At 31.8% G+C, this 24,211-nt stretch overlaps 1 protein-coding gene across 7 annotated transcripts in view; it reads left to right on the forward strand.

Moving 5' to 3' along the window:
* LOC145743660 (myosin light chain kinase, smooth muscle-like) overlaps nucleotides 1-24,073 on the forward strand; it is a 47,195-nt gene extending 23,122 nt beyond the window's left edge. For 5 of the 7 annotated variants that reach the window (XM_082561685.1, XM_082561681.1, XM_082561683.1 and 2 more), the window contains 43 exons: nucleotides 2,402-2,567; nucleotides 3,276-3,552; nucleotides 3,650-3,882; nucleotides 3,980-4,384; nucleotides 4,527-4,760; nucleotides 4,855-5,035; nucleotides 5,254-5,357; nucleotides 5,444-5,580; nucleotides 5,843-5,999; nucleotides 6,087-6,274; nucleotides 6,346-6,463; nucleotides 6,565-6,738; nucleotides 6,838-7,066; nucleotides 7,299-7,513; nucleotides 7,650-7,804; nucleotides 7,957-8,131; nucleotides 8,480-8,560; nucleotides 8,680-8,844; nucleotides 8,938-9,135; nucleotides 9,316-9,442; nucleotides 9,514-9,639; nucleotides 9,852-9,993; nucleotides 10,693-10,781; nucleotides 10,946-11,079; nucleotides 11,223-11,428; nucleotides 11,578-11,886; nucleotides 12,033-12,156; nucleotides 12,277-12,399; nucleotides 17,593-17,786; nucleotides 18,025-18,178; nucleotides 18,381-18,505; nucleotides 18,646-18,755; nucleotides 18,902-19,008; nucleotides 19,670-19,760; nucleotides 19,952-20,155; nucleotides 20,417-20,537; nucleotides 20,924-21,040; nucleotides 21,195-21,298; nucleotides 21,503-21,655; nucleotides 21,833-21,956; nucleotides 22,093-22,236; nucleotides 22,468-22,628; nucleotides 22,712-24,073. In XM_082561685.1, the coding sequence (XP_082417811.1) occupies nucleotides 2,402-2,567; nucleotides 3,276-3,552; nucleotides 3,650-3,882; nucleotides 3,980-4,384; nucleotides 4,527-4,760; nucleotides 4,855-5,035; nucleotides 5,254-5,357; nucleotides 5,444-5,580; nucleotides 5,843-5,999; nucleotides 6,087-6,274; nucleotides 6,346-6,463; nucleotides 6,565-6,738; nucleotides 6,838-7,066; nucleotides 7,299-7,513; nucleotides 7,650-7,804; nucleotides 7,957-8,131; nucleotides 8,480-8,560; nucleotides 8,680-8,844; nucleotides 8,938-9,135; nucleotides 9,316-9,442; nucleotides 9,514-9,639; nucleotides 9,852-9,993; nucleotides 10,693-10,781; nucleotides 10,946-11,079; nucleotides 11,223-11,428; nucleotides 11,578-11,886; nucleotides 12,033-12,156; nucleotides 12,277-12,399; nucleotides 17,593-17,786; nucleotides 18,025-18,178; nucleotides 18,381-18,505; nucleotides 18,646-18,755; nucleotides 18,902-19,008; nucleotides 19,670-19,760; nucleotides 19,952-20,155; nucleotides 20,417-20,537; nucleotides 20,924-21,040; nucleotides 21,195-21,298; nucleotides 21,503-21,655; nucleotides 21,833-21,956; nucleotides 22,093-22,236; nucleotides 22,468-22,628; nucleotides 22,712-22,859 (7,029 nt within the window). In that variant the 3' untranslated portion in view covers nucleotides 22,860-24,073. Of the gene's footprint in view, nucleotides 1-5; nucleotides 106-2,401; nucleotides 2,568-3,275; nucleotides 3,553-3,649; nucleotides 3,883-3,979; nucleotides 4,385-4,526; nucleotides 4,761-4,854; nucleotides 5,036-5,253; nucleotides 5,358-5,443; nucleotides 5,581-5,842; nucleotides 6,000-6,086; nucleotides 6,275-6,345; nucleotides 6,464-6,564; nucleotides 6,739-6,837; nucleotides 7,067-7,298; nucleotides 7,514-7,649; nucleotides 7,805-7,956; nucleotides 8,132-8,479; nucleotides 8,561-8,679; nucleotides 8,845-8,937; nucleotides 9,136-9,315; nucleotides 9,443-9,513; nucleotides 9,640-9,851; nucleotides 9,994-10,692; nucleotides 10,782-10,945; nucleotides 11,080-11,222; nucleotides 11,429-11,577; nucleotides 11,887-12,032; nucleotides 12,157-12,276; nucleotides 12,400-17,592; nucleotides 17,787-18,024; nucleotides 18,179-18,380; nucleotides 18,506-18,645; nucleotides 18,756-18,901; nucleotides 19,009-19,669; nucleotides 19,761-19,951; nucleotides 20,156-20,416; nucleotides 20,538-20,923; nucleotides 21,041-21,194; nucleotides 21,299-21,502; nucleotides 21,656-21,832; nucleotides 21,957-22,092; nucleotides 22,237-22,467; nucleotides 22,629-22,711 lie in introns of those variants that run through there. The other 2 variants (XM_082561687.1, XM_082561682.1) reach the window with 2 other exon arrangements.
* Nucleotides 24,074-24,211: the final 138 nt, after the last annotated feature.

Genomic DNA, 24,211 nt, shown 5'->3' on the forward strand with positions numbered 1-24,211 from the left:
TTTAAGGAAAGTTATATATTTAAAAGGCTTGTCATTTAAATGTGTACCACTGGACATTATGACTGGCCATTAGAACCAGTATTTTGGACTAGTCCTGATTTTGTGGTAAGCAATATTAATTAGAAATATTAAAAATATTCAAAACAATTTTTTTTAAAGATTAATTGATATATTAAACACTTGATAATGACATTGTATAATTTTAGTAATCTCAATAAAGTTACTGCCGCACATTTGATGATTTACAATGCATTTTCTAAACAGTAGTTGGTAATTTCGTTCTGCAAAGAATTTTAGATGTTGTGCAAATACGCCCTTGATTTAAATTAAACAGTTTGCTGAGTGATTCTTTTTGTTTTAAAGTTGTAAACAGCGTCGTCCGTCTTTTTTATTACTGTTCAAATACGATTAACGTATGGTTGACAATTTTAATGGATCTGTGCAACTACTTCAGCGTACGGGTAGTGCCCATAAAAGCGTTTAATTAAAAAAAGTTTTTTTTTCTTGAGCTGTGAAGGATCGTTAATAAGATTGAAACGCAGTGGAGTGTGTTGTATTTAATTCAACTGCAGTTACAGGGGATTAGGTTTAACCACAGTTTAAATATATGTAGGTTCAGGTATTTAAAATCGTTCTGGTACATTTAAAAACGATAAATATTTCTCAGAATAAAGTGTGATACGAAATATACATTTTTATTATTAATTATATATTTTTAATGTTAACATTACTGTTATAATGTTTTACTACCTTTATTTATTGCTTAAATGTGCTAGATCAAATGGATAAAACCGAAAAAATTACAAATTTTAAATTATATTTGCTTTAAATAATTATTATCTCTTTTGCGTCTACAAGTTTTCTGAACCCAAACATAAAAGGTAATTTGTCATTTCTTTACGTGGCCAACCAGTAAGCACATTAAGTCACGTTGTTTAAATCCTTTGTATGGTTTAAAGAGGCAAGGGACGATTTTCCGCTTATAATTTTCGGCCTGGTTTAAAGCAACAACGCTATTCTTTGTTCAAAAAGCGACAGTCCAGACCGCATATTCGTATATATAAGGTAACCGTCGCTTTAGTGAGAAAATCTAGCAGGTCGTACTACATCAAATAGGGCTCACGAGTATGTTTTCAAAGCGTTCTTTGATTTACATCTAGGTCATAGTGGTAAAAAGAGTCTATTGTTTCTGCGCGAATTTGAAGTATACTTAGGAAGTTCGCTTCTCGTATAAGTCAAATCTATTTTTAAATATTAGTTTAGTATGTTATATATTTATTGAGCTTTAATATTTATATGTTACTTAATATACCAAGTTTGCATACAAAGGGTCGTTTAACATTTTGAAGGAACTATTTTAAAAATTATGATACAGAAGTAATTATTTTAAATGCCAGGTAGCTGCAAAGCGTTGTTATAATTCATGTCACGTATTTAGCGATAAATATTTAGAGCTGTAATTATTCTCATAACAAAATTCAAGGCTATGGCGTTTTGATAATTGTCTGTACTTGAATATGTGTACAACGCCGTTAAAAAAACTCGCCTTGATTATAAGTTTCACGAGCAAAATATGTGGTTCAATTCCGAGCTAACCACAAAGCCATATATGGTTCTGTCACGCATGGAAAGAAAGTGTTCTAAGCCTAAGATGGTAGGAGGTTTCCGTAAATGGATCACTTTTCCAATAACATTGCGTTGAGAGGTTTACATTTTTGCATAAGCAGTTTTGTTGGTGTTAGATATTTTTTAGTAGGTTAGGATTTTTGAAATATTAAAAAAGGTTTTTAAATATTAGATCTATTGGAGAATCAGACAAATACTTACATTTTTAAAACTTGAGTTTTAGAAAGATTTATAATTAAAAAAAATTTTTGAGAGATTATTTGAATTATTTTTTGTTAAAAGTAAGAACTAATTTTAATGTTGTTTTTTAAAGTTTTTTTTTATATGAAGCCAGAATGTAATAATGTAATATTTAAAAATGTTTTAGATTTTTTTTTTCATTTGGGGTATTTGTTTTGCAAACGTTTTTTTATCTAAATAGTTTGCAATATTTGGCTTTACCTGTTTCTTACAAACATTCAAATAAATATAAGCTTACTACTTTTTAAGGTACAAAAAATAAATTTAAAATTTTGTCTTACAGCCAAATTAGGCCCAACTATGTTTAAAATTCCTATGTTTCATTAGTTGGTGGTTAAAGGAGTCTAATTTCAAGATTAAGCTCAATTAGTGCGGCTCTATCAGACATAGTTGGCTTAGCATTAACACAATTTAGTTTGGTTACTAAAGTAAAATAAGAAATCTAAAAATTTTTATTTTAGTAATACAAACTTTATCGTTCATATTTTAATGGATATTTAGGGAAAAATAAGTTAAGTAAATGTTGTTTATTTAGGACGGCAATCCTGTTTCAGCCTCTAGTAGGGTTAGGATTATGGAAGTATATGGAACCCACAGTCTAATTATTTCAAGAACTGAACTAACTGACGGGGGCAAATATTCAATAACAGCATCGAATCATATCGGCAACGACTCCTGTTCCGCTCAACTTCACGTGCAAGGTAAGCTTTCTCAATCGCTCATTTTATTTATTTGTGTTAAAGGAGGGTATAAGTCATTGATTACAATGTCAACATCTGTCCTCTGTGTGTGGGCAAAAATTGTTCGTAATTTCGTGTTTGTGAAATGGATTCGTTGTGCTTAAATGTGTTCTACCTTGGGTTATTTCTTAGAAAATTAGACTTTTCAGAAGGTATAGCATTTTTCAATCTCGATAAACACGTTTTTGATTGGCTTTCAGTCTGGTATTTGCGGTATTTGTCTAAGCGCGCACGACCGTAATATCTTCAACGGTGTTTATCTTTTCGCTGTTGACTCGTCTTAATGTAGGCTGAACACGACTTAAATTCGCGTTGCTAGCAATCAACATAAACATTATTATCAGCTTAGCTCTACAGAAACTTGTGTTATCGACAACTTAGCGTGTATTAAAGAATGTTATCTTGTTTTTAAAGGTTGGGCAATTCAGTTAAATTACAGGTGTCTAAATTGACTATTTTGCATTCCGATGCAACAGAGAAAGCAGACTAAGTATATAGTTTATCCGTCTGGTTTAAAATTAATACTTTAATCTAACACGAGATTAAGTTAGAAGTTCAACGTGCTTTTGATTTTAAATGAAATATTATATACGTTACTTACATTTTTCAGTTTTGGTAAGGTCAAAATTAGTAATATTAATCGTAATTTTTAATTTATTATATTTATAGATATGTCTGCTTCACGAGGCTCTTCTAACAGTCAACTCTCTGGAACTTACAGTTCCAACCGCAGCAGCCCAAATGCTTCTAACCTTAGTTCTCCATCCCGCTCGCCAAAATTAAAACGAGCAGCTCAGTCTAGGTTGGTATCTGGGAGCGTTGAATCTTGGAGTGCCGGAATTAAGCCGGCTGGGGGTGGAAAAATTGGTGGCGGACCTCCTCCTCGAAGAAGAGGACCTGGATTTATTTTAAGGCCGAGACCACAAACGATTGCAGTCGGGGAAAGGCAAGAAATTTATACTTGGATAACTGATACTTAATGTTTAGTTTTATCATAAACAAATTTTTAGTAAAGTTAATTTTTAAACTTTTTTGCATTTTAGCCTATGTCTGAAATGCACCTTACTCGGCCACCCTAAACCAACTGTGACATGGGAAAAAGATGGAGACTTGGTTGACGATGAGAAAACAGACGGGCATATACACACCAGAAATGACAACAATGATTATTACCTTGAGATTGACGAATGCGGAACAGGAGACGCAGGAAAATACGGCGTCACTGCTCGAAACTCTCTCGGAAAACAAACTGCTGCCGTTGACGTTGTTATAACAGGTATTTAAAAATAAAACCTTTGCTAAATGTTGTACAACATGTAAGTTATAAATTGCTTTTTATATGTAAAATTAAACCCAACAACTTGTGTTTTTAGGTAGCGGTGGTGGGAAATCGACACCAAGTCAAAGAGTTACTAGTTCGAAACCCACCACAAACCACCAGGTTACCGTCAATAACCGCAATGACAATAATAACGCTCAGATACGTCACAATGGCTCTCACAGCATGGCAGCAGAAGAAGAAAAGAAAACATCACGTGTTCAAGAATTAATTATTCCAGCAAATCTAAAACCTGACGACTCAAAAGATTCACCTACGTCATCGATTTCATCAACAATTTCGTCACACTCACGTGTGTCTACGTCATCTTCACGTCACGATTTGGAGGCGGAAGATACGGTCGAGACGCATAAAACAAGTGCAAAAAGCAGTTGGAGTAAACGACATTACGTTGCCCCAACATTTACAAGAAGACTTTCCAGCACTCAAGTACTAGAAGGTATAACATGTGTTATGTTTTCTAACTATGGTAGACTTTATTAAAAAAAAGATTTAGTGGCTAAGGTTTGTTATGCTTAACAAAGTTATATCGTTAAATTAGGGGATCTAAAGAATGTAATTTAACATTAAATAAAATTTAGGCGAAGAACTTCTACTTCAATGTGAAGTATCAGGCGATCCCGATCCTGATTTATCATGGCTGCGAAACGGACGAGAACTGGGAATTGACGAAGACGAAGTTTTTACATCTTTTAGAAATGGAATTGCAAGACTTCGTCTGCGAGATCTGCAAGCTCAACATGCCGGAGAATATGTTTGCAAAGCTCGTAACGAAGGTGGAATTGTACAATGCAGCAGTCGAGTAACTATAAAAGGTAAGATTTATAAAATTACATGTTTAACATATGTCAAACGCTGCATACACGAAATATATTTGTCGAATTTAAAATTTTATTGGATATTTTATAGCTAAGCCGGTGCATACTCTACCACGTTTTTCGAAAAGACCATCAGATCAAAGACTTACTGAAGGTGATAAAATGACGCTGGAAACTGAAGTTAGCGGAAGTCCCAGTCCTGAAATTGTTTGGTCGTTAGATGGCGAAGAAGTGGCGATCGGGGAAAGCACCTATCATGGAAACATTGCCAAGTATGTGTTTTATTTAAGATGTAAAGCAATATTAAGCACTTCAAACTGAATTTCTTGAAATTTTTATCTTTTAATTTGGAAATACTTTGGGTCAATTACTAATAGATATTTACAAAGAATCTTTTAGAGTTATTTTTAACACTACAAAAGTTTTTAATAAGTGAATATTTGGCAATTTCTAAATTGTTTAAATTTCTAATTCGTGCATTTTTATACAGACTTGAAATTGGTAAAATCACAGTGGCATACAGTGGACAATATATGTGCAGTGCCTTAAATGCAAGTGGTGAGGATTCAGTTGCTTGCAGAGTTCGTGTTAAACGTAAGTTAAAGAATAACTGAATTTTTTTTTATAATTAAACACAAAAATTATTGGTTGATAATAAATTTTTTTTTGTTTTTTGACAGAAAAAAAGAACGATATTCCGCCCGAATTCACTGCTCCTCTGTCTGATCTAACCACTACAGATGGTGATGATGTTTGTTTGAGATGTATGGTGACGGGAATACCTGAACCAAAAGTTCAATGGATGTTTAATGATGAGGTTGGTTCATTTTTGGTAAAATGTTTTGACCAATTGAATTGGTATTTATTTCAAGTTTTAGAGCGAATCGAATAGTTGTGTTTCTATGTTAATTAAAAAAATTAGCAATACCAATATGTTTAGGTCATTTTTTATAGCATACATTATTTAATGTTTACTATAAAACACTTATCTATATTAATTTAAAATTTATATTAATTGTATCAGAACAAAATTTGTGTATTTCTGTATAAATTACATTTTGATTTGATTTAATAAATAGGTGCTGGATGCAGAAGAGGGGTTAGAAATCACTTATCAAGACGGGGTAGCGGCTTTAACTTTAGAGCAAGCCACTGAAGATGATAACGGGACTTATACTTGTCTCGCTGTTAACGGGGAGGGCAAAGCCACCACAAGTTGCCAAGTAACCATTACTGGTAAGACTTGAATTGTGTTATTAATTTAGATTCTGGATAAAATAGTTTTTTTTTTTAAAATTAATAATTTATGTTTAACTTTTTTAGCACTGCCCAAACCTGAGAAAAAAGCTCCAACTTCTCCTCCTAAATTTGCAAATTTATTTGACGAATACACTCGCACACAAGAGGGCGATGTTTTAACATTGGAATGTGACGTCACGGGCAATCCCTGTCCTACAGTGACATGGTCTATCAATGATCAGGCAGTGGAAAATGCGAAGGTTTCTTACCAGGTTTGTTGAATGATTTTAAAAATATAAATTACTTTTTTTAAATTATTTAATAATAATTAATCTTTTTTTAGGACGGCAAAGCTTCTATAACATTTGACTCAGTGACTTCATCTCATGGCGGTCATATCAAGTGTGATATTCAAAACTCGGCGGGAAAGGCATCGCACCAATCTCGCATTTACGTCAGATGTAAGTAGTGACGTCACATCAATAGTTATTTAACGAAAAATGCTATTAATCTGTTCTAAAAAAGTAAAAGGTTTTACTCATTGTTATTAATTCTAAATTAGCTAAGAGAGTAGCACCGACTTTCTTGAGTAATCTTCCGGACGTTGTCAACGTTGGAGAAGGTGAGGAGGCAAGTTTTCAATGCAAGGTGACCGGTCATCCGCAACCACGAGTGACCTGGACACGTGACGGAAGATCGTTGAGTGTGTTGAGCACTGACACCTCATATGAAGATGGTAAATAGAAAGTCAATGTTTTTATTATAAAAACATGTTTTTTGTATCTATTTATAGTGGAAAAGATGATTTATGTTTGTAAATGTTCCCTATTTACAGGAGTTGCTATGGTCCGGATAAGGAAAGCCGGCCACAGAGATGGTGGGAAATATATTTGCAGTGCTCGCAATCTATCCGGGGAAGCCGAGTCGGTTTGCATAGTTAATGTTACTTCCGAGCCCAAAACCAAACCCAAACCGGTGATTAAGAAAGAAGAGCCCACTTTAATTGCACCGCAGTTTACCGAAACCCTTAATGACGTCACGCTAGATGATTGGCAAGATTTAAAGTAAGTTCTTGTTTGACTGCGGTTATCTGATAACTTCTTAATTGTTTAACAACTAATATTGAATAACGAAAGTATTTTAAGTTGAAACTCTCAGAATGTCTAATATTAAAAATATACAAAATTTTAAATGTAAGGTTGTGTTCAGTATTTGAAAATAAATTCATGTTTATTAGTAAACACATTTTTATTACGTCACAATGGCCTTGAGTTTTGTCAAAACACCTTTTTTAAGATTGCAATGTCGTGTAACTGGAACTCCAGTCCCCAAAATTTCGTGGATATTAGATGGTCAAAAAATGGACGGAGAGGACGGAGATGCAAGTTTTGAAAACGGAGTAGCAAAGTTGCTTGTAGAAGATGTGATGCAGGAGGATTCGGGAGAATATCGATGTGTTGCTACTAATCCAGCAGGAAAAGCGGAGACTTTTTGCCGCGTTACTGTTAATGGTAATTACTTAAAATGATTAAAAATAAATAAAGTTTAAGTTAGCACATTTCTTAATATTTTTGTTGTGTATGATAATTTAATCAGAATATACATTCCTTATGTGAGTGTTGTTACATAAATAACTTTTATGTTTAGCACCTGTCAAAAAACCCGAACCTAAAAAAGAACCCAAAGAAGTTGTTCCAAAACATAAAGAACCTTCATTTCCTATTCTTCTTGAAGATACAACTATTAAGGAGGGACAAGACATTGTCCTAAAGTGTCAAATCGTTGGAACACCAAGACCTAACGTAAAATAATTTTCTTGTATTTGTTTTAGATAACTTAGCTTTGTTTATTGGCGTTGTAGGTGCCTGTAGTAGGCTACAGTTTTTTCTCATAAATTAGATTGGTGTTATTATCATGTCCTAGCATTTCTTATTCTCGGCTTTTTTCTTTGTAGATCACTTGGCTATTGGACGGTGAAGAGATCCAAGACGCGGATATTAAGTATGAAAAAGATGGAAATATCACTCTTTTGCTCACTGAAGCGTTGCCAGAGGACGAGGGGGTTTATACTTGCATTGCGGAAAACCCGCTTAAACGTGTCATGTGTTCATGCAAAGTCTCAATTGACGGTAAGTCGCTCAAGAATCGCGTAACAACTCGGTAATAGTGTTTCTATATATTGACATAATTTTACAATTTACTATTTATTCATTAGTTTGGTGTGATCATTTTATGTAATATGTTCGTAGTTTAATGTTAAAGTTAGTTTAACATTAGAAATTAAAATTAATTTTATATTTTTATTTTTTTTGTAAGCATGCAAATGGAATGCTATTTCTTAAGATCGGTTTCATGATATTATTCGCTACTAAGTAGTTGTCATGTCGTTTTAAGGAAATGTCAAAAAACCAGACACTTCCTATTTTGTGTATTTTTGTTACATGCCAACCAAAAAAACATTTAAATGCTATTTCTAGTTCCGCCGAAACCTTTAAAGAAAAAACAAACTCATCACATTCCACCTGCAGTAAAGAAAATCGAAAGCACGCCACAACCAGGTTATAACATATTTAGAATATAGTAGATTTTATAGAAGATAAATTCTGCTATACAGTGCACTTTGGTACAGCTAATACAGTTATGTGGTAATATATATTAACTAAGAATTTGGCTATAGAAAAGCGTGAAGCCCAGCCTAAAATAGTTGAAACAGATTCTGCCCCAGTATCACCGCCCCGACCAAAGCAAGAAGAATTGGTGAAACCTTATTTTACTGAACGAATGCAGGATCAAATTGTTCCGGACGGTAGCACAAACTTTAAACTCTACTGTCAAGTTGCAGGTACTTCTTAAATAAATTAAATGTATGTATTTTAAAGCTGTATTTTAGCTGTAAAGTAAAAACATGTTTCCAAATTTTATTAAATATCTTCAGGAACTCCAGAGCCTACAGCAAAGTGGTATTTTGAGGATCAAGAAATGGAGGCTGATGGGGACTTTGAGTTTATATCGAAGGGCGATGAAAGGATCCTTAAATTCGCAGAGGTCTTTCCTGAGGATAGTGGAACATATACTTGTGTCATTAGCAACAGTGTTGGTGAAACTAGAACGCAATGCAACATTAAAGTTGAAGGTTTGTTGTTTTCTTTAAATAGATTTGTCAAAGTATTTTGCTTTCGAACAACTAATATGTCAAAAATAAAGCAGGAGTTTTATCTTTAAAATAAGACTAAAACTCTTTTATTTTATTCTATTTTGTGTTTTTAATGAAAAAATAAACATTTGTTTGTGAAATAAATGTTATTATTAACAGAGATTGATGGAGATGCACCAACATTTATGTTAAAACCGAAACCGTGCAACGTTGAAATGGGTGAAAAGGCAATGTTTACTTGCAGGGTAGACGGCGAACCTGTTCCTACAGTTAGGTGGATGTTCTGGTAAGTAAATGACTCTTTTTTTACATTTTTTCAAACATATTTGTTAAAAATTTTGCTTTAATACATTGTAGTAACAAGCCAATTGAAGATAGTAGAATGGTCGTAACCAAAGGTAATGCTGACAACAACTACACTCATTCACTCGAAATTGCACAAGCTTTGCCGCAAGATGCCGGTAGATACTCTGTCACTTGCAGGTATTTAGTCTAATTTATCCTCAATAGTTTGACAATGTTCAATTTTGTGCTTACGTGTAAAAAATGAATAATTGCAAAACAATTAAATAAAAATTATAGCTTTTGTATGCAATGTATAATAAAATTATTGTTAAAACAACTTTGCAAAAATTGAAAAAAATCAAAGTTTTTCTTCAACAATAATTAACTAAAATTAACAAAATGTTTTACAGCAATTTGTTAGGTGATATTACCTGCACAGTATCACTTATAGTTGGGGGTGGAAAGAAACAGGAAACCCGAAAAGATTTTAGAGATGTTTTGAAAAAATCTGCCAAGCCAAGTCTAAAATCGCAATCCAGCACCGAAGAACAAGTAAGAAAATGATACAACTTCATTTTTAAGCAATAAAAGTTTGTTAATATGACGAAAAGTTAAGTTATATAAACTCGAAAAACAGCAAAATTAAGATTAGGAAATTTAAAAAAAAATTATTTAATTTTAGCATTTTTTTTATTTAATTTTAATTTCATTGGTAGTTTTATTTTTTATATTTTGATTTTAAAACATATTGACGTAATTTTCTATAGCTGGAATTAACCGAGTGTTTAAATAACCGGAAATTATATGACTCACTTAGTTTATACTTTTAGAAACTAGATAGTGTGAGTTAAATAACTAACGATATCTATTTTCGATGTTATTAAACCTTATCTTAACAACAAGAGCAAATTTTTGATGCCGAAATTAGTAAGCCTATCACTAGCAACACAAACATTGTTAATAGTTAACAAAATGGGTTAGAATGTTGGGCGTTAAAATAAGTTAAGGTTTACAAATATTATGGGCCTGTGGAGTGGATTTTTAGATTTTATAGGTAGACAGAATAGTGTTAGATTAGCTAAGTATATCGGCTCGTCAGTAATTGCAGCAGTAGCGCTTATTTATTATTACCAACAAAATAAAACAAAAGCCGTCTATAAGTCATCGTCGGTACGAAACCTTTTGTGCTTTTCAACATTGGATTTATATTTACGTATGATAAATTTTATATATGTTATAAATATTTTTCAGGTTGATTTTCGGTCAGTTTTGCGAACAGCCTCAACCGATAAAGACTTGGGAGCTCGTACGTTATCTAGCAGTGGTTCCGAAGACCCTTGGTATGTTAAAATTTTATATGGTGTCAATATTGTATGCAAGCATTTGAACCTAAAATTTTGTTTAAAACAAAACACTATTGCTCACCTTTAATTGTGCTTATAATAAAAAGCGTTATTACAACTAAAGTAAAATGTTTAAAAAATAAATTAATTTTTTGGTGAAGCGATGACCCAACTATCGCATACAAGGAAGCGCTTTCTTCGTCCGTTAGGACCAAGCATATGACGGAAGAAGTAAGAAAGTTAAAAAAAGCTGAACAAAAAGATTTTAGATCGGAAACCTTAACTCGAAAAGTTGGTAAGTCAAAGGCTTTTTGCATCATTAAAGATAACATGATGTGTGTTGAGTTTGTATTAATTGTAATAAAAATAATCAATTTAGTTTGTAGAATAACAGATCAATTTCTAAATTAAAAGATTATCACATCTAACTACATTTAGAAACTAAAGTAACCACTCAAGATGCACTAAGAGTTAAAGGGTCGGAACAACTTGACTTTCGTGACGAAGCTCTCAAAACAAAAGTTAAAACCAAAGTTCTTGGTCAAGACGATTATAAAGTTATGTCTCCCGAGCAAAAGGACTTTAGAGATGTTGCCATTAAATCTAAAGTTGTCACAAAAGCATATCGAGAGGAAGTTGTTAAGGTATAACTTGTTTGATTAATGCCTTAAAATTAAAATAACAATTACAGATGCGATTTTTTCATATTTTTTTATGTTTTTTCAAATAAAAATTATTTTTAATAATAAACAAATGTTATCTTAAAATATTTTTTTTAATTTTAAAATTTTAGGCTCAAAAGGCGGAGCAAGTGGACTTTCGTAATGTTCTCTCTCCGACCAAAAAAGATACGGAAGACAAGTCCAAGAATTCGAGCGAGTCAGGAACTCTTTTGATCGCTGAATTACCAAAAGCAAAATGGAAGAAGGACAATGTCGACAACACTACGGTGGCTACAAGAAGGGCACGTCACAGAGGAGCAGCTCCTGAAAAGAGAATGGAGCAAAATGGGGAGGAAAAAGAAAATGAGGAGGAGGAAGAAGAAGAAGAAGAGGAGAAGTTTAGTCCTCCAGTGTTTACTCAACCTATGAAAGATATAAGTGTATGTAAAATAAAAAGTAGTTTAAAATGGTCAAATAAAAAAAAATAACCACAATGATTTATATACTGTAAATAGAACGTGGTTCAAATTTAAACATTTCAAGCAAAGTTATTTAGAAAATATTATTTAAAGCTGTATGTTTTTAGACTAAGGATGGAGAACCATTTGAACTGATATGTCACGTCACTGGTGACCCCGAACCTGAAGTTAAGTGGTTTTTGGAAGAAGAAGAAGTTAAGGCAGAAGCTGATATCACCATCACGAAAGAAGGTTAGAAAAAAAAAGGACCCAAGCATTTAAAAAGCAGTATTTTATAAAACAAAATTAAAATTAAAATTACGAAAATAATTATAATAATTTGCGAATTTTACAAAAAATGCATTTTATTAGGTTCTGAATGTCGTTTGTCCATCGCTGAAAGTTTTCCTGAAGACCAAGGCAAATATATCTGTTTGGCTAAAAACGAACACGGCAAGGTCACGTGCCACTCTTACGTCACAGTGATTACGGAGGGTGAGTGACGTCACTCATGGCCTCGACCCCCGCCATAGCATAATCGAGAAAGTTCGCCTTCCGACCTAATTTTGATAAAATCGAAAAAAAAAATAAATTGCAGAGACAGATTAGGTGTGCTTTGCATAATACAACGCGTTACTTACATAATTCTTTGTTAACCGTGCTCCTATATAGAAAATGCATTAATTATTTCATGACACGAGCAATAATTGCCCATTTTCTGATTCTTAATCCAATGTATAATGTTCTATAGCGTTTATTATTCCCAATCACTAGCCGCCCGTTTGCATGTACAAGTGCTATCTTGCTCTCATATATCGTTTATATGGTGGTGAATAAAGTCCCATGTAAGAATGCACAAAACGATCTGATTTTTTTTTACCGCGCGTGGCGTGAAAGAGCATAGTTAGTAAGAGATTAGCTACGGCGGGCTTCGAGGCAACTGCGTGGCGGTTATTGGTGGTTTTAAATTATTTGGTTTGGTGGTTGTGGTACTTTTGTAGAAGGTGTACAAGTGTGATGATTTGTTATAGTTTTCAATTATGGATCTATTTTTTTGTAACTTAAACACAGTTGCCTTTAGCCATGCCAAGGTACATAGACAGTTCAGTCTCTTCTGGCAAATTCTGCATAGAGTTATATACCAATATTTTATTATTATCTTATTATTTTAATAAACTAACTAATTGGTCTTTGTAAAAACTAGATTTTATTTAAAAATAATCTTGCGATATAACCAAAGAATTAAAACAATTATAAACTTTACACTTAATTGTGTTACAAACCGTTTAAGTTACAAACAATTTGTAAATTAACAATTTACAAACGTGGAATTATCCATTCCAAAGTCACATGTTTACATAATTAATCATGCAAATGTAGAATTGCATTGCCATATATCGGGTTAGGAAGTTGTTTTAGGAAAGAGATAGTTTAAGCGAGATAATTAAAAAGGAAAAAGGCAAAACTTTGAAGAGGGAAGCAAAGTCGAAGATATAACGGAAGTCCTACAAAGCTTAAAATACAGCGGGTTATACTTTTTGTCATTGTGTTATCATCATTAAGGGTTTTTATGTACTGTAGAATATTTTTTTAAATATTTTAGAAAGTTTTAAGAACAAAGAAAACGCGAATTTTAACTCAAAATGTATTTTAAATGCAGAAATAAATTATTCTTGCAAAATTTTAAATAAATAAAAATAAGTGCAGGTATTTCTAAATATACTTATTCTGCAATGTTTTTGTGTCAGAAAAGCTTTAATTTAATATAGTTTGGAACGAAAATAAAATGGCATTATACAAAGAGATGAATTTTAAAAATATTATGCATTTTATTCTAGTAACATATGTTAAGCCTAAAACATATTATATAACTTGTTGATATATACATTTATACGAACTTAGTATATTTTCGCAGAACAATGACCTAAAGCGTAACAAAATCGTTTATTTTTAAAATAGTTTAATGTGTGTGTTAAAAAACTATAGGAAGTTAGTAATCATTTATAATGTAGCGTATGTGAAATTGTGACTAATATAAAAGCAGAAACATGTGGTCTAATTTTATTTCATTCTAGTAGTCACGTTTTAAAATATGTTTTATGTTATACAGACTTAGTTGATCAATAAGTGTATAGCATAAGTTAGGTAGGTAGAATTTTAAAATAGATTATATTAAACAAAGTTACAAATTTCTCTAATTTATTGTTGCTGATAAGGTGCATTTTATTAAAAGTTGGTGGTAGGCGGTGACTCACTTCACCCAATTGGTTAAACTAGGCATATAGCAAAACATTAATTTCCTGAAACCTGATGTATAAGCATTTTCTATTCTTAGAATCGCCGCTATGTTATTTAAACACATTTTGTAGCTAAGAAAAGTGTAGGTGTGGTGGAAATTAATTTTGCACATAACTTATGTAAAGTTTTACAATCTTGATGCATTTTCCCGTTTGGGCAGTCGGTAAAGTTTAACCCAATTTGACCTTTTTAAAACTCACTATGGATGACATTATAGCTTCTTTAAATAATGAAGCTCAACAACACGTGATGGCAGTACTGAGCCGCGACCGGGTTTTGCGTGAAAAAGAACAAGAACGAGTAGCTTCATTACGAAAAGAACTGGTGAAACAGAAGCGAATCGGAGCATTAGTTGCAGGCTCATCTTCTTATCAACTTAACTTTATGTCTCGTTGTGCAAGATGCTTAGGTCCGCTCGGAATAGCAGATGTCATTAACAAAGATCAAGCAAGGTGTTGTGTTTGCAAGCATTTAGTCTGCAAACGATGTCGTGTAGCTAAAAACAGAAGGCCGTATGAGAGAAAGGAGACGTTAAGTCACCGTAAATCAAGTCACACTTCTTCGAATAGGGACGAAGAGAATTTAAGTGTTTCTTCTATGCCGCTATCCCCATTGCCTATATTTAAAAATACCAACACAGAGACCGAGATCGAAAAACATTTTCATAACGAAAAACAAGATATTTCGTTACCTATTCCTTCTAATCGAAATGTTAATGTACCAGACGACACGTCAATAGAAAATGTATACATTGCTCACAAAAGTATTAGAAACGCTAATGTTAAAAAAATTTCGTCAGAAAATTTAAAGAAAATGTCGGAAAATAAGTTAAATTCACCGCAAAAATTGGATCCAAAACTTCACTTTCCCATTCCGTTCAATACAAATGAAAATTCACGCTTAACAAAAGTAAAATCGCAAGGAGTTTCTAATGAAAAAATGGTTTATGATGACCGTCTAAATCCATTTTTAAACTCAAGCTCTAATGAAAATACAAACTCAAGTGACAATAAAGATTTTAATGAGAATCAATCAACTAATCCATTTATTCAACTTGATGATGCTGATGCCAAATCAAAGGAAAGTAACATCAATTCTTCAAAGAAAATAACTAAACAAACACTAAATAGTCTCCAATTAGAGATTGGTCTTAAGGAAAATAAAAGCTCTCAAAACATTTTACTACAATCCAGCAATAAATCTTCTTTGCAGCAAAATATTAGTTCTGAATATATTACAATTGTTAGAGGGTCTGCTCCGTCATCAAACAGAAAACCGGCGGCGATTGATAGAAATGTTGCTCTTAAATTTTTAACCATGGCTGGCGTGCAAACCAATGTTAGATCAAGAGCTCAATCGGTTGACCCAAACCGTCAAAATTCGCTAACTTCTAATAAACCAATCGGTAGAACCAAATCATTTATGGACTCTCCGTTACAGCCTAAGGCAAGAAAAAGATTAAGTTTTGGTTCAGGCTCTAGCTTAACTGGATCAAATGATCTCAACAGGTTGTCCTTAATAAAAAATACTTTATTTACACAGCTTCGAACTGGTAGCGTCGGAGATGTAAGTGAAAAATCGAACTCTACAACTTACAGTTTTTCTGAACTAAAAAGCAAATCAAGTATACAATCTACGCCAGATATTACACCTCCACCTTCTCCTACTTCTAATTCAAAAATTGCAAAGTTTGGTGCTGCTTTAAAGTCGATGTTGGAATTTGACAAACCATTGCTTAAAACAAATTTTCAGAATAACCTAAATCAAACTTTTAATGATAAAAAAATAAAATCCGTTATTAAAGATCGATCCTCCTCAACCGAGGAAGAAAGTGAAAAAAGTTCAGATTTAAGCAGCTCCGAAGATCAAAAGGATCGGGCAACTTCCGATGCATTTGAAGCTGACGAGGAAGAAGATTACAGAAATTCAAGCAGTTACCACTCGTCCAGATCATCGCCGATAGAAATTCCAAATCAATTTCTTAACTGTGCAAACGATTCTAACGACAGTTCATCTGATAACTTACCAATCAGAAAAACAACTAGAGACAGTGGTTATATAACACCGATTGATCGTGGTTTGAAACACAGTGTTAACAAAAGAACGAGTACACCAAAAGCGCGCACTAGAACTAAAAAACTTCGCTCTGCGCGAGCTCGAAGTGCTGGCTACAGATTATTTTCAGAATTAAAAAAGTCTCAGGATGCTATCACTCTGGACGTTAAACCAGAGAATCTGTCACCTAAAGAGAATATTGAACTTCTAAAATGTTCCAATACTTTGTCTAATCTTAATACCATATTTAGTGCTAATGAAAATACCACAACTGTAACAGAATCGGAACTAAATGTTGTAGCTCAAATTGCAAGTCATGAAACAAATTCAACCTTGTTAGAAAACAAAGAATCAGACAAGGAAGTTGAAGTAACAGTTCCCGATAAAGTAACAACACCTGTTAAAAATGTTTCGACCACACCTGAAACACCTACTGCAATATTTGCAGAGTCTTCTACTTTTAAAGAAAATGACAATTTTGTAAACGAACCTAATAACATTAATCAAGATAACAAACCGATAATTTCAACACAACACAGTACACCATATAACAGGGTAGGTTTTGATACTTTCTTAGATTCGATGTTTCGTAAAACTGATCGATCAGAACAATTTTGGATTTGCAAGGTTTGCGACAAAACACTTAATTTACAAAAACAAAGTGGTGAATGGTTTCATATTGTAACAAGGCCCGAAGTTTTACATTACAAACGACAGATATTTACTGCTAGTAAACCCATTCAACTACTTTCTAGGCCAAGATCTCGAACTGTTAATGACATATTTAGTCAAAGCACGGACATGACTTTACACTTTCCAGAAGATCCAAGAATGCCACCAAGTATAAGGTTTCCAACTGCCAGTAATATGCCTCATTATGTGTCTTATAATTCGTTAAATGATCTCAGTCAGGATAAAAAATTACAATTTGAAAAGGATCATTGTGAATACTGTAAGCCCGGAGACTTTCCAACTCATTTTAGTGGTCGTCCTCGTTCACGCAGTTCAGAATTGCTTTATGAAAACGAAGATTCGCATCATATCACCAGCATTGCTCGAAGGGAAAAACGACTTAGTAAAAAAACCATGGCTGAAGCCGTTTACACCAGTTTGCACAAAAATTTGCCAGGTTAAATAAAGATAGCAGGGTGAAATAGATTTGTAAACTTAAGGCATATAATAAAGTTCAACATAAACCTTAAGCGATATTTGTATATGGTTTATCAAAACAGTTTTAATGTTTTGCTAAAATCAACATATTTTATGAAAATATTGGCATAAATCATGATAATATTTTGCATCTAACAATGTTCAATAAAATATTTAAATTTACAGAACCTGAACAATCAAAGTCTTCAGTTAATTACACAACAAAGAAAAACATACCTAGTCTTTCTTCAATTGTTCCAGCTTCGATCAAGAACGGCCCACGTGACAGTACGGTCATCAGGGGCAATCCTATAAGTATATGTTGCGAATTATCTGGTACACAACCTCTTAAAGTTGTTTGGAGAAAGGGTCGAGATCAGGTAGGAAATATGTTAACTAAATATATATTTGATTTCTGTTAAGTACATTTTATTGTATTTTGCAACATATCATTGTTTTTCGTATATTTCAACTCATAATAGGAAATATAAATGATTCATTTTAGACCAATACAGCATTGCACACAGATTTGTAAATTTGTTGATGTTTTAGATAAGTAGCATAAGTGATTAATTTGAAATTGATAATGCAATGACGTTAACATTAACAATGACGCAGATATCACATAGTCACCAATGCAATATCGAAACTTCAAAATCCTTTTCTGCGTTAACGATTAAAAAGAGTGAACGAGATGATTCTGGCTGCTACACGCTACAGGTCACCAACAAGGGTGGCGTAGACCAATTTTCTGTTAGCGTTAAAGTTGTAGGTAAGAATCATAATTTGTTGGTAGCTTTCCTTATTTACCAGTTAAAAAAGTGACTTCAATCATAAAACCTAAATTTGAACGCACACAGCAATTAAACAACTTTAACACCTAATCTAAATTGTTTAATCACATCTCTGTGCTATTTATTTTTCAATTACATATTTGGTATTTATTCTAGTTTGACATTGTTTTCATATTATAGATGTACCTGACCCGCCTGGCAAACCATTTGCAGAGATAAAAGATGGTGTAGTTGTGGTATCCTGGTATGGAAGTGGGTATGATGGGGGTAGTCAAATCAAATCCTACCTTCTTGAATCCACCAAGGTATTATGTTATATTTTACATATACACAGTTATTAATTGTTTAAACGACAAACAGATATTTTAACATAAATATATGCAGACTATTACTGATTAAGAGATAATCTTATCATTGTTAATGTTAATTTATTTATTAATTTCAGCTAAAGGGAAACAGTGTAGCTGGAAGAAAATTCTGGAAAGAAGTAGCAACAACAAACAGCACCTCATATACCATAAAAGATTTAGAAGCAAATGCATTTTATTTGTTTAGGTAAATTCAAGGTTTAATGTAATGCAATTTTATTTTCGATCGTTAAATATGTTTTTAAAAGTAATTAAGGTTTAAGATTATTTTAAGAAAAATAATTTTATATCGCTAATGTATATATGTAATTTAATTTTTTTATTACTACATAGAGTATCTGCAGAAAATGAATATGGGATGGGTCGACCCGGTTCTTTTTCTAATGTTTTACAGAATATTCCAGTTATTGAAAATGGAGCAGACACCACTGATGACGAAAGTATGAAATGTTATTAAGTTTTAAAAATACAATTTCTTTTATTTGTAAAAAAAATATAATTTCTAAAGATGCCATTATGCAACATACCATTAAAAGTATTTTTATTGTCTTTGCTTGCACATTTCCGTACTTTTGTTGTTCGAACCTTAATGGATATTACGTCGTATTGCTAAATTCAATTTTGTTTGGAATTTTTCTATCTGTTCAGCTATTTCAAATGACTCTGTTTAACTGATAAGCGACGACAGCTAACTGAGAAGTAGTCGTTTAGTTGTAGACTTAATGGAATCAGTCAAAGTAATTATAAGACGAAAACAGGCGTGAATTTAAAACAGCTGGCTACGTCACTGCTACGTCAGACGTTTTGTTTGTCAAAGTTACGAAAGCAAAGAAACAGTCGACAATGTCTTACCAAAGTGAAAGTTACAGATTTTTTTAAAGATTATCCGATTTTTAGAACGCTTAACTAAAAGTATAATTCATTTAAACAGGATTAGTGAATATGGATAGCCAAAGTAATGGTACATATTTATGCCGCTTATAAGTGTTTTAACAATGATTAAGTTATTTAAATAAATTTTGTACTTTTACAAATTAAATTAAGCAATTTAATTTATTTTACTTTGATGTTGTGTAATTTGTTTTGTTTTATTTAAAACAGGCGAAGGAGAGTTCGTTCAATACGAACCGGTTCAAATTCGACAAAACGAAAAGTTTTCAACAAGATATGAAATTAAAGATAAACTTGGACAGTAAGTACTGACTTAAATAAAAGTTATCTTAATTTAATAAAAGTTTATTCGATTACACTGCAATTTTTATTTACAAAAAAAAACGATTTATTTACCCAAGTCATATGCAAAGGTGTTTGAAATAGGACGAATATTAGAATATATAACTCTATCTTATCTTAACAAATTATATTGTGATTTTCAAAACTCAGAGGCCGATTTGGTAAAGTCCATCGGGTAGTCGACCGCAAAAGTGGAAAACAGTATGCAGCTAAAATAATGAGAGCTTTGAAAGCCAAGGACAGGGAGGCAGTGTCGCTAGAAATTGAAATAATGAACGCACTTCGCCATCCAAAATTAGTTCAACTGATAGACGCCTATAATCATGGAAGGGAGATTCACATGGTCATGGACCTGTAAGATTTCTGTTTAAAATATAACCTAATTTTTAAATATATGAAGTAACTTATACATCATTCAATTTGAAAATGACTTTTTGAAAGCAAACGTATATTTATTTTGGATAAATGTGAATACTTTGTAATCAATGTTTAAATACATTTTTCTACTACTTTTATTTTGTTAAACTAAATATCTGAAAAATTATTTTTATTTTTGGTGAAACAAGTAATATTCTTGTTTGTACAAGTAATGTTTCTTTTTTGTTATTAAAATAGAGTTGCTGGGGGTGAATTGTTCGAAAGGGTAATTGACGAAGATTTTGAACTAACCGAAGCAGCTTGTATCAAGTATATGAGACAAATTTGTAGCGGAGTTCAATTCATGCATGACAAAATGGTGGGTATGACGTCACTTGTACACGTCATTTCAATGGCTAGCATTTATTTAAACTTATTTCTATTACTTGTAAAAATTCTTTTTTTAAACGCCATTCTTGAACGTCATTTTAATAGATAACATTTATTTAAACCTAATTATTTTTCTTGAAGCTATACTTTTTTAAAACTATTTTTAAACAGCATTTCAATGGCTAACATTTATTTAAACTTGTTTCTTTTTTTAGCATCTATTATTTTTTGAAAAAATAATCTGATTTTTTTAAATTTTTGAGGTTTTGAATACAAAATTACCATTATTTCCATAAAACAATTATTTCCATCAAGAGATTCTAATTGTTGTAAATTGAAATATTATTTATCACAAATTTTAACCATTGTTTTTAGATTGTTCACTTGGATTTAAAACCGGAAAACATAATGTGCATTAACAAAACAGGAACCAAAATTAAAATTATTGATTTCGGCTTAGCTCGAAAATTTAACCCAAACGAGCCAATCAAGGTAAAAAATTAAAAATTTGTTATCAGTATTATTCAACAAACTTATGTCACGTATAATAAAACTGTGAGATGTGTGAGTTAAACTAACTTTTATGGGCATTTAAATGTATGTTAGATGACAATATTTTTAAACTGTCGACTAATACATATTTTAGGTGATGTTCGGTACACCTGAATTCGTAGCACCGGAGGTAATTAATTATGACGTCATCGGCTTTCAAACCGACATGTGGAGTGTGGGAGTAATCTGTTACATCCTGTGAGTTGTGTGACCTTTGCTGTTGGTCGTTTGACTTTTGTTAAATTTTCAAAAGTAGTTAATTTTTGTGTCACACAATTCAGTATATTTTAAAAACAAATTGGCGTTATTTTAATAGTAATTTTAGAGTAAGAGTGTACCAATCGTCGCCTTGGGAGATTTACGTGTTTATTCTGATTTTAATAATTTTGTATTTTTTTTCAGGTTATCTGGTTTATCTCCGTTTTCTGGCGATGCCGATACAGAAACACTCTCCAATATAACAGCAGTGTTGTGGGATTTTGACGACGAAGCGTTCGATCAAATATCGGAAGAAGCGAAAGATTTCATATCAAAACTTCTCGTTAAATCAATGAAGTAAAATATGTTTACAATGTTGTTGAACCTAAATAAACTAAAACAAATAATAAATTACGAATCTTAATAAGTTATACTAATACCTTAAGGATTTTTTATAAGATCTGAAAATTATGTTTATTTAATCGTTTTTTATGTTATCTTCCTATTTTTAATGTCATGTATATTTTTTATCAGGAATCGTTACACCGTAAATAAAGCTTTACAGCATAATTGGTTAAACAACGACACTAACAAAATGTCGAAGAGCAAATTAAACACAAAGAACCTAAAACGTTTTCTTGCTAGAAGAAAATGGCAGGTTAGAAAAAAATTAAATTTTAATTTTAACTGAAATGTAAATATAAAATTATTATATTTCAGTTGATGTATATATTTTTTAATTTTAACATGTGTTTTTTCTTTAAACTTTAAATCATATTTATTATTATAATAAGAAAACTGGAAATGCTGTACGAGCTCTTAGTAGACTTACATCACTTGCCCGATTAACAACTTCCAACGCTGGTGGTCAGCCGAGAGAATCTGGATTTTTATCCTCGCTTAGAGCTGAACTTGTCCGAGAAAAAGAAAGCAAAAATGTAATGCAATCTAAAAAATAAATTATCATTATTATAGGTTAAAAACTAATTTTTTTATTTAGTTGTAAACATGTGATTAATAATTAATTACTAAAATTTATTATTTTTGAACTAAAAAATTGTGATTCACGATTTTAACAGTAATAACAAATTTATTTGTTTTTTCAATACAATAACTTAATTTACAGTTAAAAGGAGCTGTAACCAAGTGGTAACTTTGTTATATTACAGGAACCTTCAAAAACCAAACCTGAATTCATTCAAAAGTTCGACGACATCGAAGTTATAGAGGGCTCCGCTGCCAAGTTTCAATGTACAGTTACTGGGGTTCCTGATCCCGAGATTATTTGGTACAAAGACGGAAAACCGATCAAGGAATCCAGACATTATAGGTTGCTCACTGTTTAACTTAAAAAAATTAAAACTTCGTTTTTTTTGATAACTTACAATTTTTTTATTTACTGTGACGTTGCAGAATATCCTACACGGAGGATGACGTATGTACTCTTCTTATAACTGAGGCAACAGAAATGGACGATGCTGAATACATGTGTCGAGCTATTAACAGCGAAGGCGAAGTCGAACTTAACGCCGAACTTATCGTCATATGCTCAGGTGCGTGATGACGTCACTACCACGTTGGCACTGTTTGATGACGTCACGAGTCGATTTGATATAAGATATTTTGCACGCATTTTGTAAATCTGGTTGAAAACAGATTCTTAAGACGGATTTTTATCTCGATTTTGTCACGTTGTGTATGAAGTGTGCTTTAGTGTTATGCAAGGTGCACGTTCACTGCGTTGTTTTTGCCTGTGTTTGAGAAGTTGGACATTTTTTTGTTTAGGTATCATTATTTGTTTTTTTACTTGTATAGTATATTTTGCTCGCGCATAAAATGGCTCCCAACTGCCCATTTATTCATTCTGTGCAATTTTTGGACACCATTTCTATAACTATCACATCACACAAAATTCACGATTTTGCACGTTCAACTTAAGGGTACCTAGTATCAATATTAAGCGATACAACAAACGAAATAAAAACTTAAACATTATTTTTCTAACATTTTGTCAATCATTCTAACATGTACACATATATTATAATTAAAAATTAATTTTATTAACTACTTTACTTGTCGAACTGATTTTAGGTGTATTACATTTTAACATTTTATTAACACGTTTAATATTTAATAGTCTATTTCATACTAATAACAATTAAGTAAAACGCATTCAAAATTTTTGTTGCAATGATTATGTACAAACTGTGATTTAAATTTAGTTTAATATATTCCAAGTAAAATACTTAACACAATTTCAAATTTAAAAAGTATTTTTTAATAACTTAACTGCTTATTTTGATTTTTAGTTATTAACTAAATATAGGTTTAGTTATTAACTAAATATATTAACTAAATATAGGTTAAAAGTAAACAGTGTATTTTTATAATATTGTTTCACACTTCTATTTAATAACCTATTAGGCTTTAAATTCTACATTAATTTCTGTACAGCTTTAAAGATAAAAAGTAATATTTTAATTTTTGCAAAAGGAATATACCTTTAAATTCTGTGCTAGTATTGCTTGTGTTTTCTTTTGTCTTTAGTGTCTTATTGTTTTTCTTTATTTATTTTGTGTTTTCCGCTTAGAAAATAGATGTACTAACTCAAGGACCAAGTGTGATGTAACATACATGTAATCAAAAAAATTAATCAAATTTATTAAATTAAACGATTTTAAATTTTAATTCATTGAAAATATTTTGTTTGATTTTGTGATTTAAAAAAGTATTAAAAGTTACTGTTAAGTAAAATCAATAAATATGGGTATACGATTTAAAAGATTGGGTTATTTTTTTCAAACTTTATTTAAATTTTCTTTTTCTTTATTTTAGCTAATTTTTCTTCTACCTCCCTTTCTTCACCCTCTTCACCTTCTCAAATATCTTCTTCAGAACAACTTTCTTTTCCCT

The sequence above is a fragment of the Corella eumyota genome, chromosome 2 (assembly GCF_963082875.1).
Source record: "Corella eumyota chromosome 2, kaCorEumy4.1, whole genome shotgun sequence".
Classification (NCBI taxonomy): Eukaryota; Metazoa; Chordata; class Ascidiacea; order Phlebobranchia; family Corellidae; genus Corella; species Corella eumyota.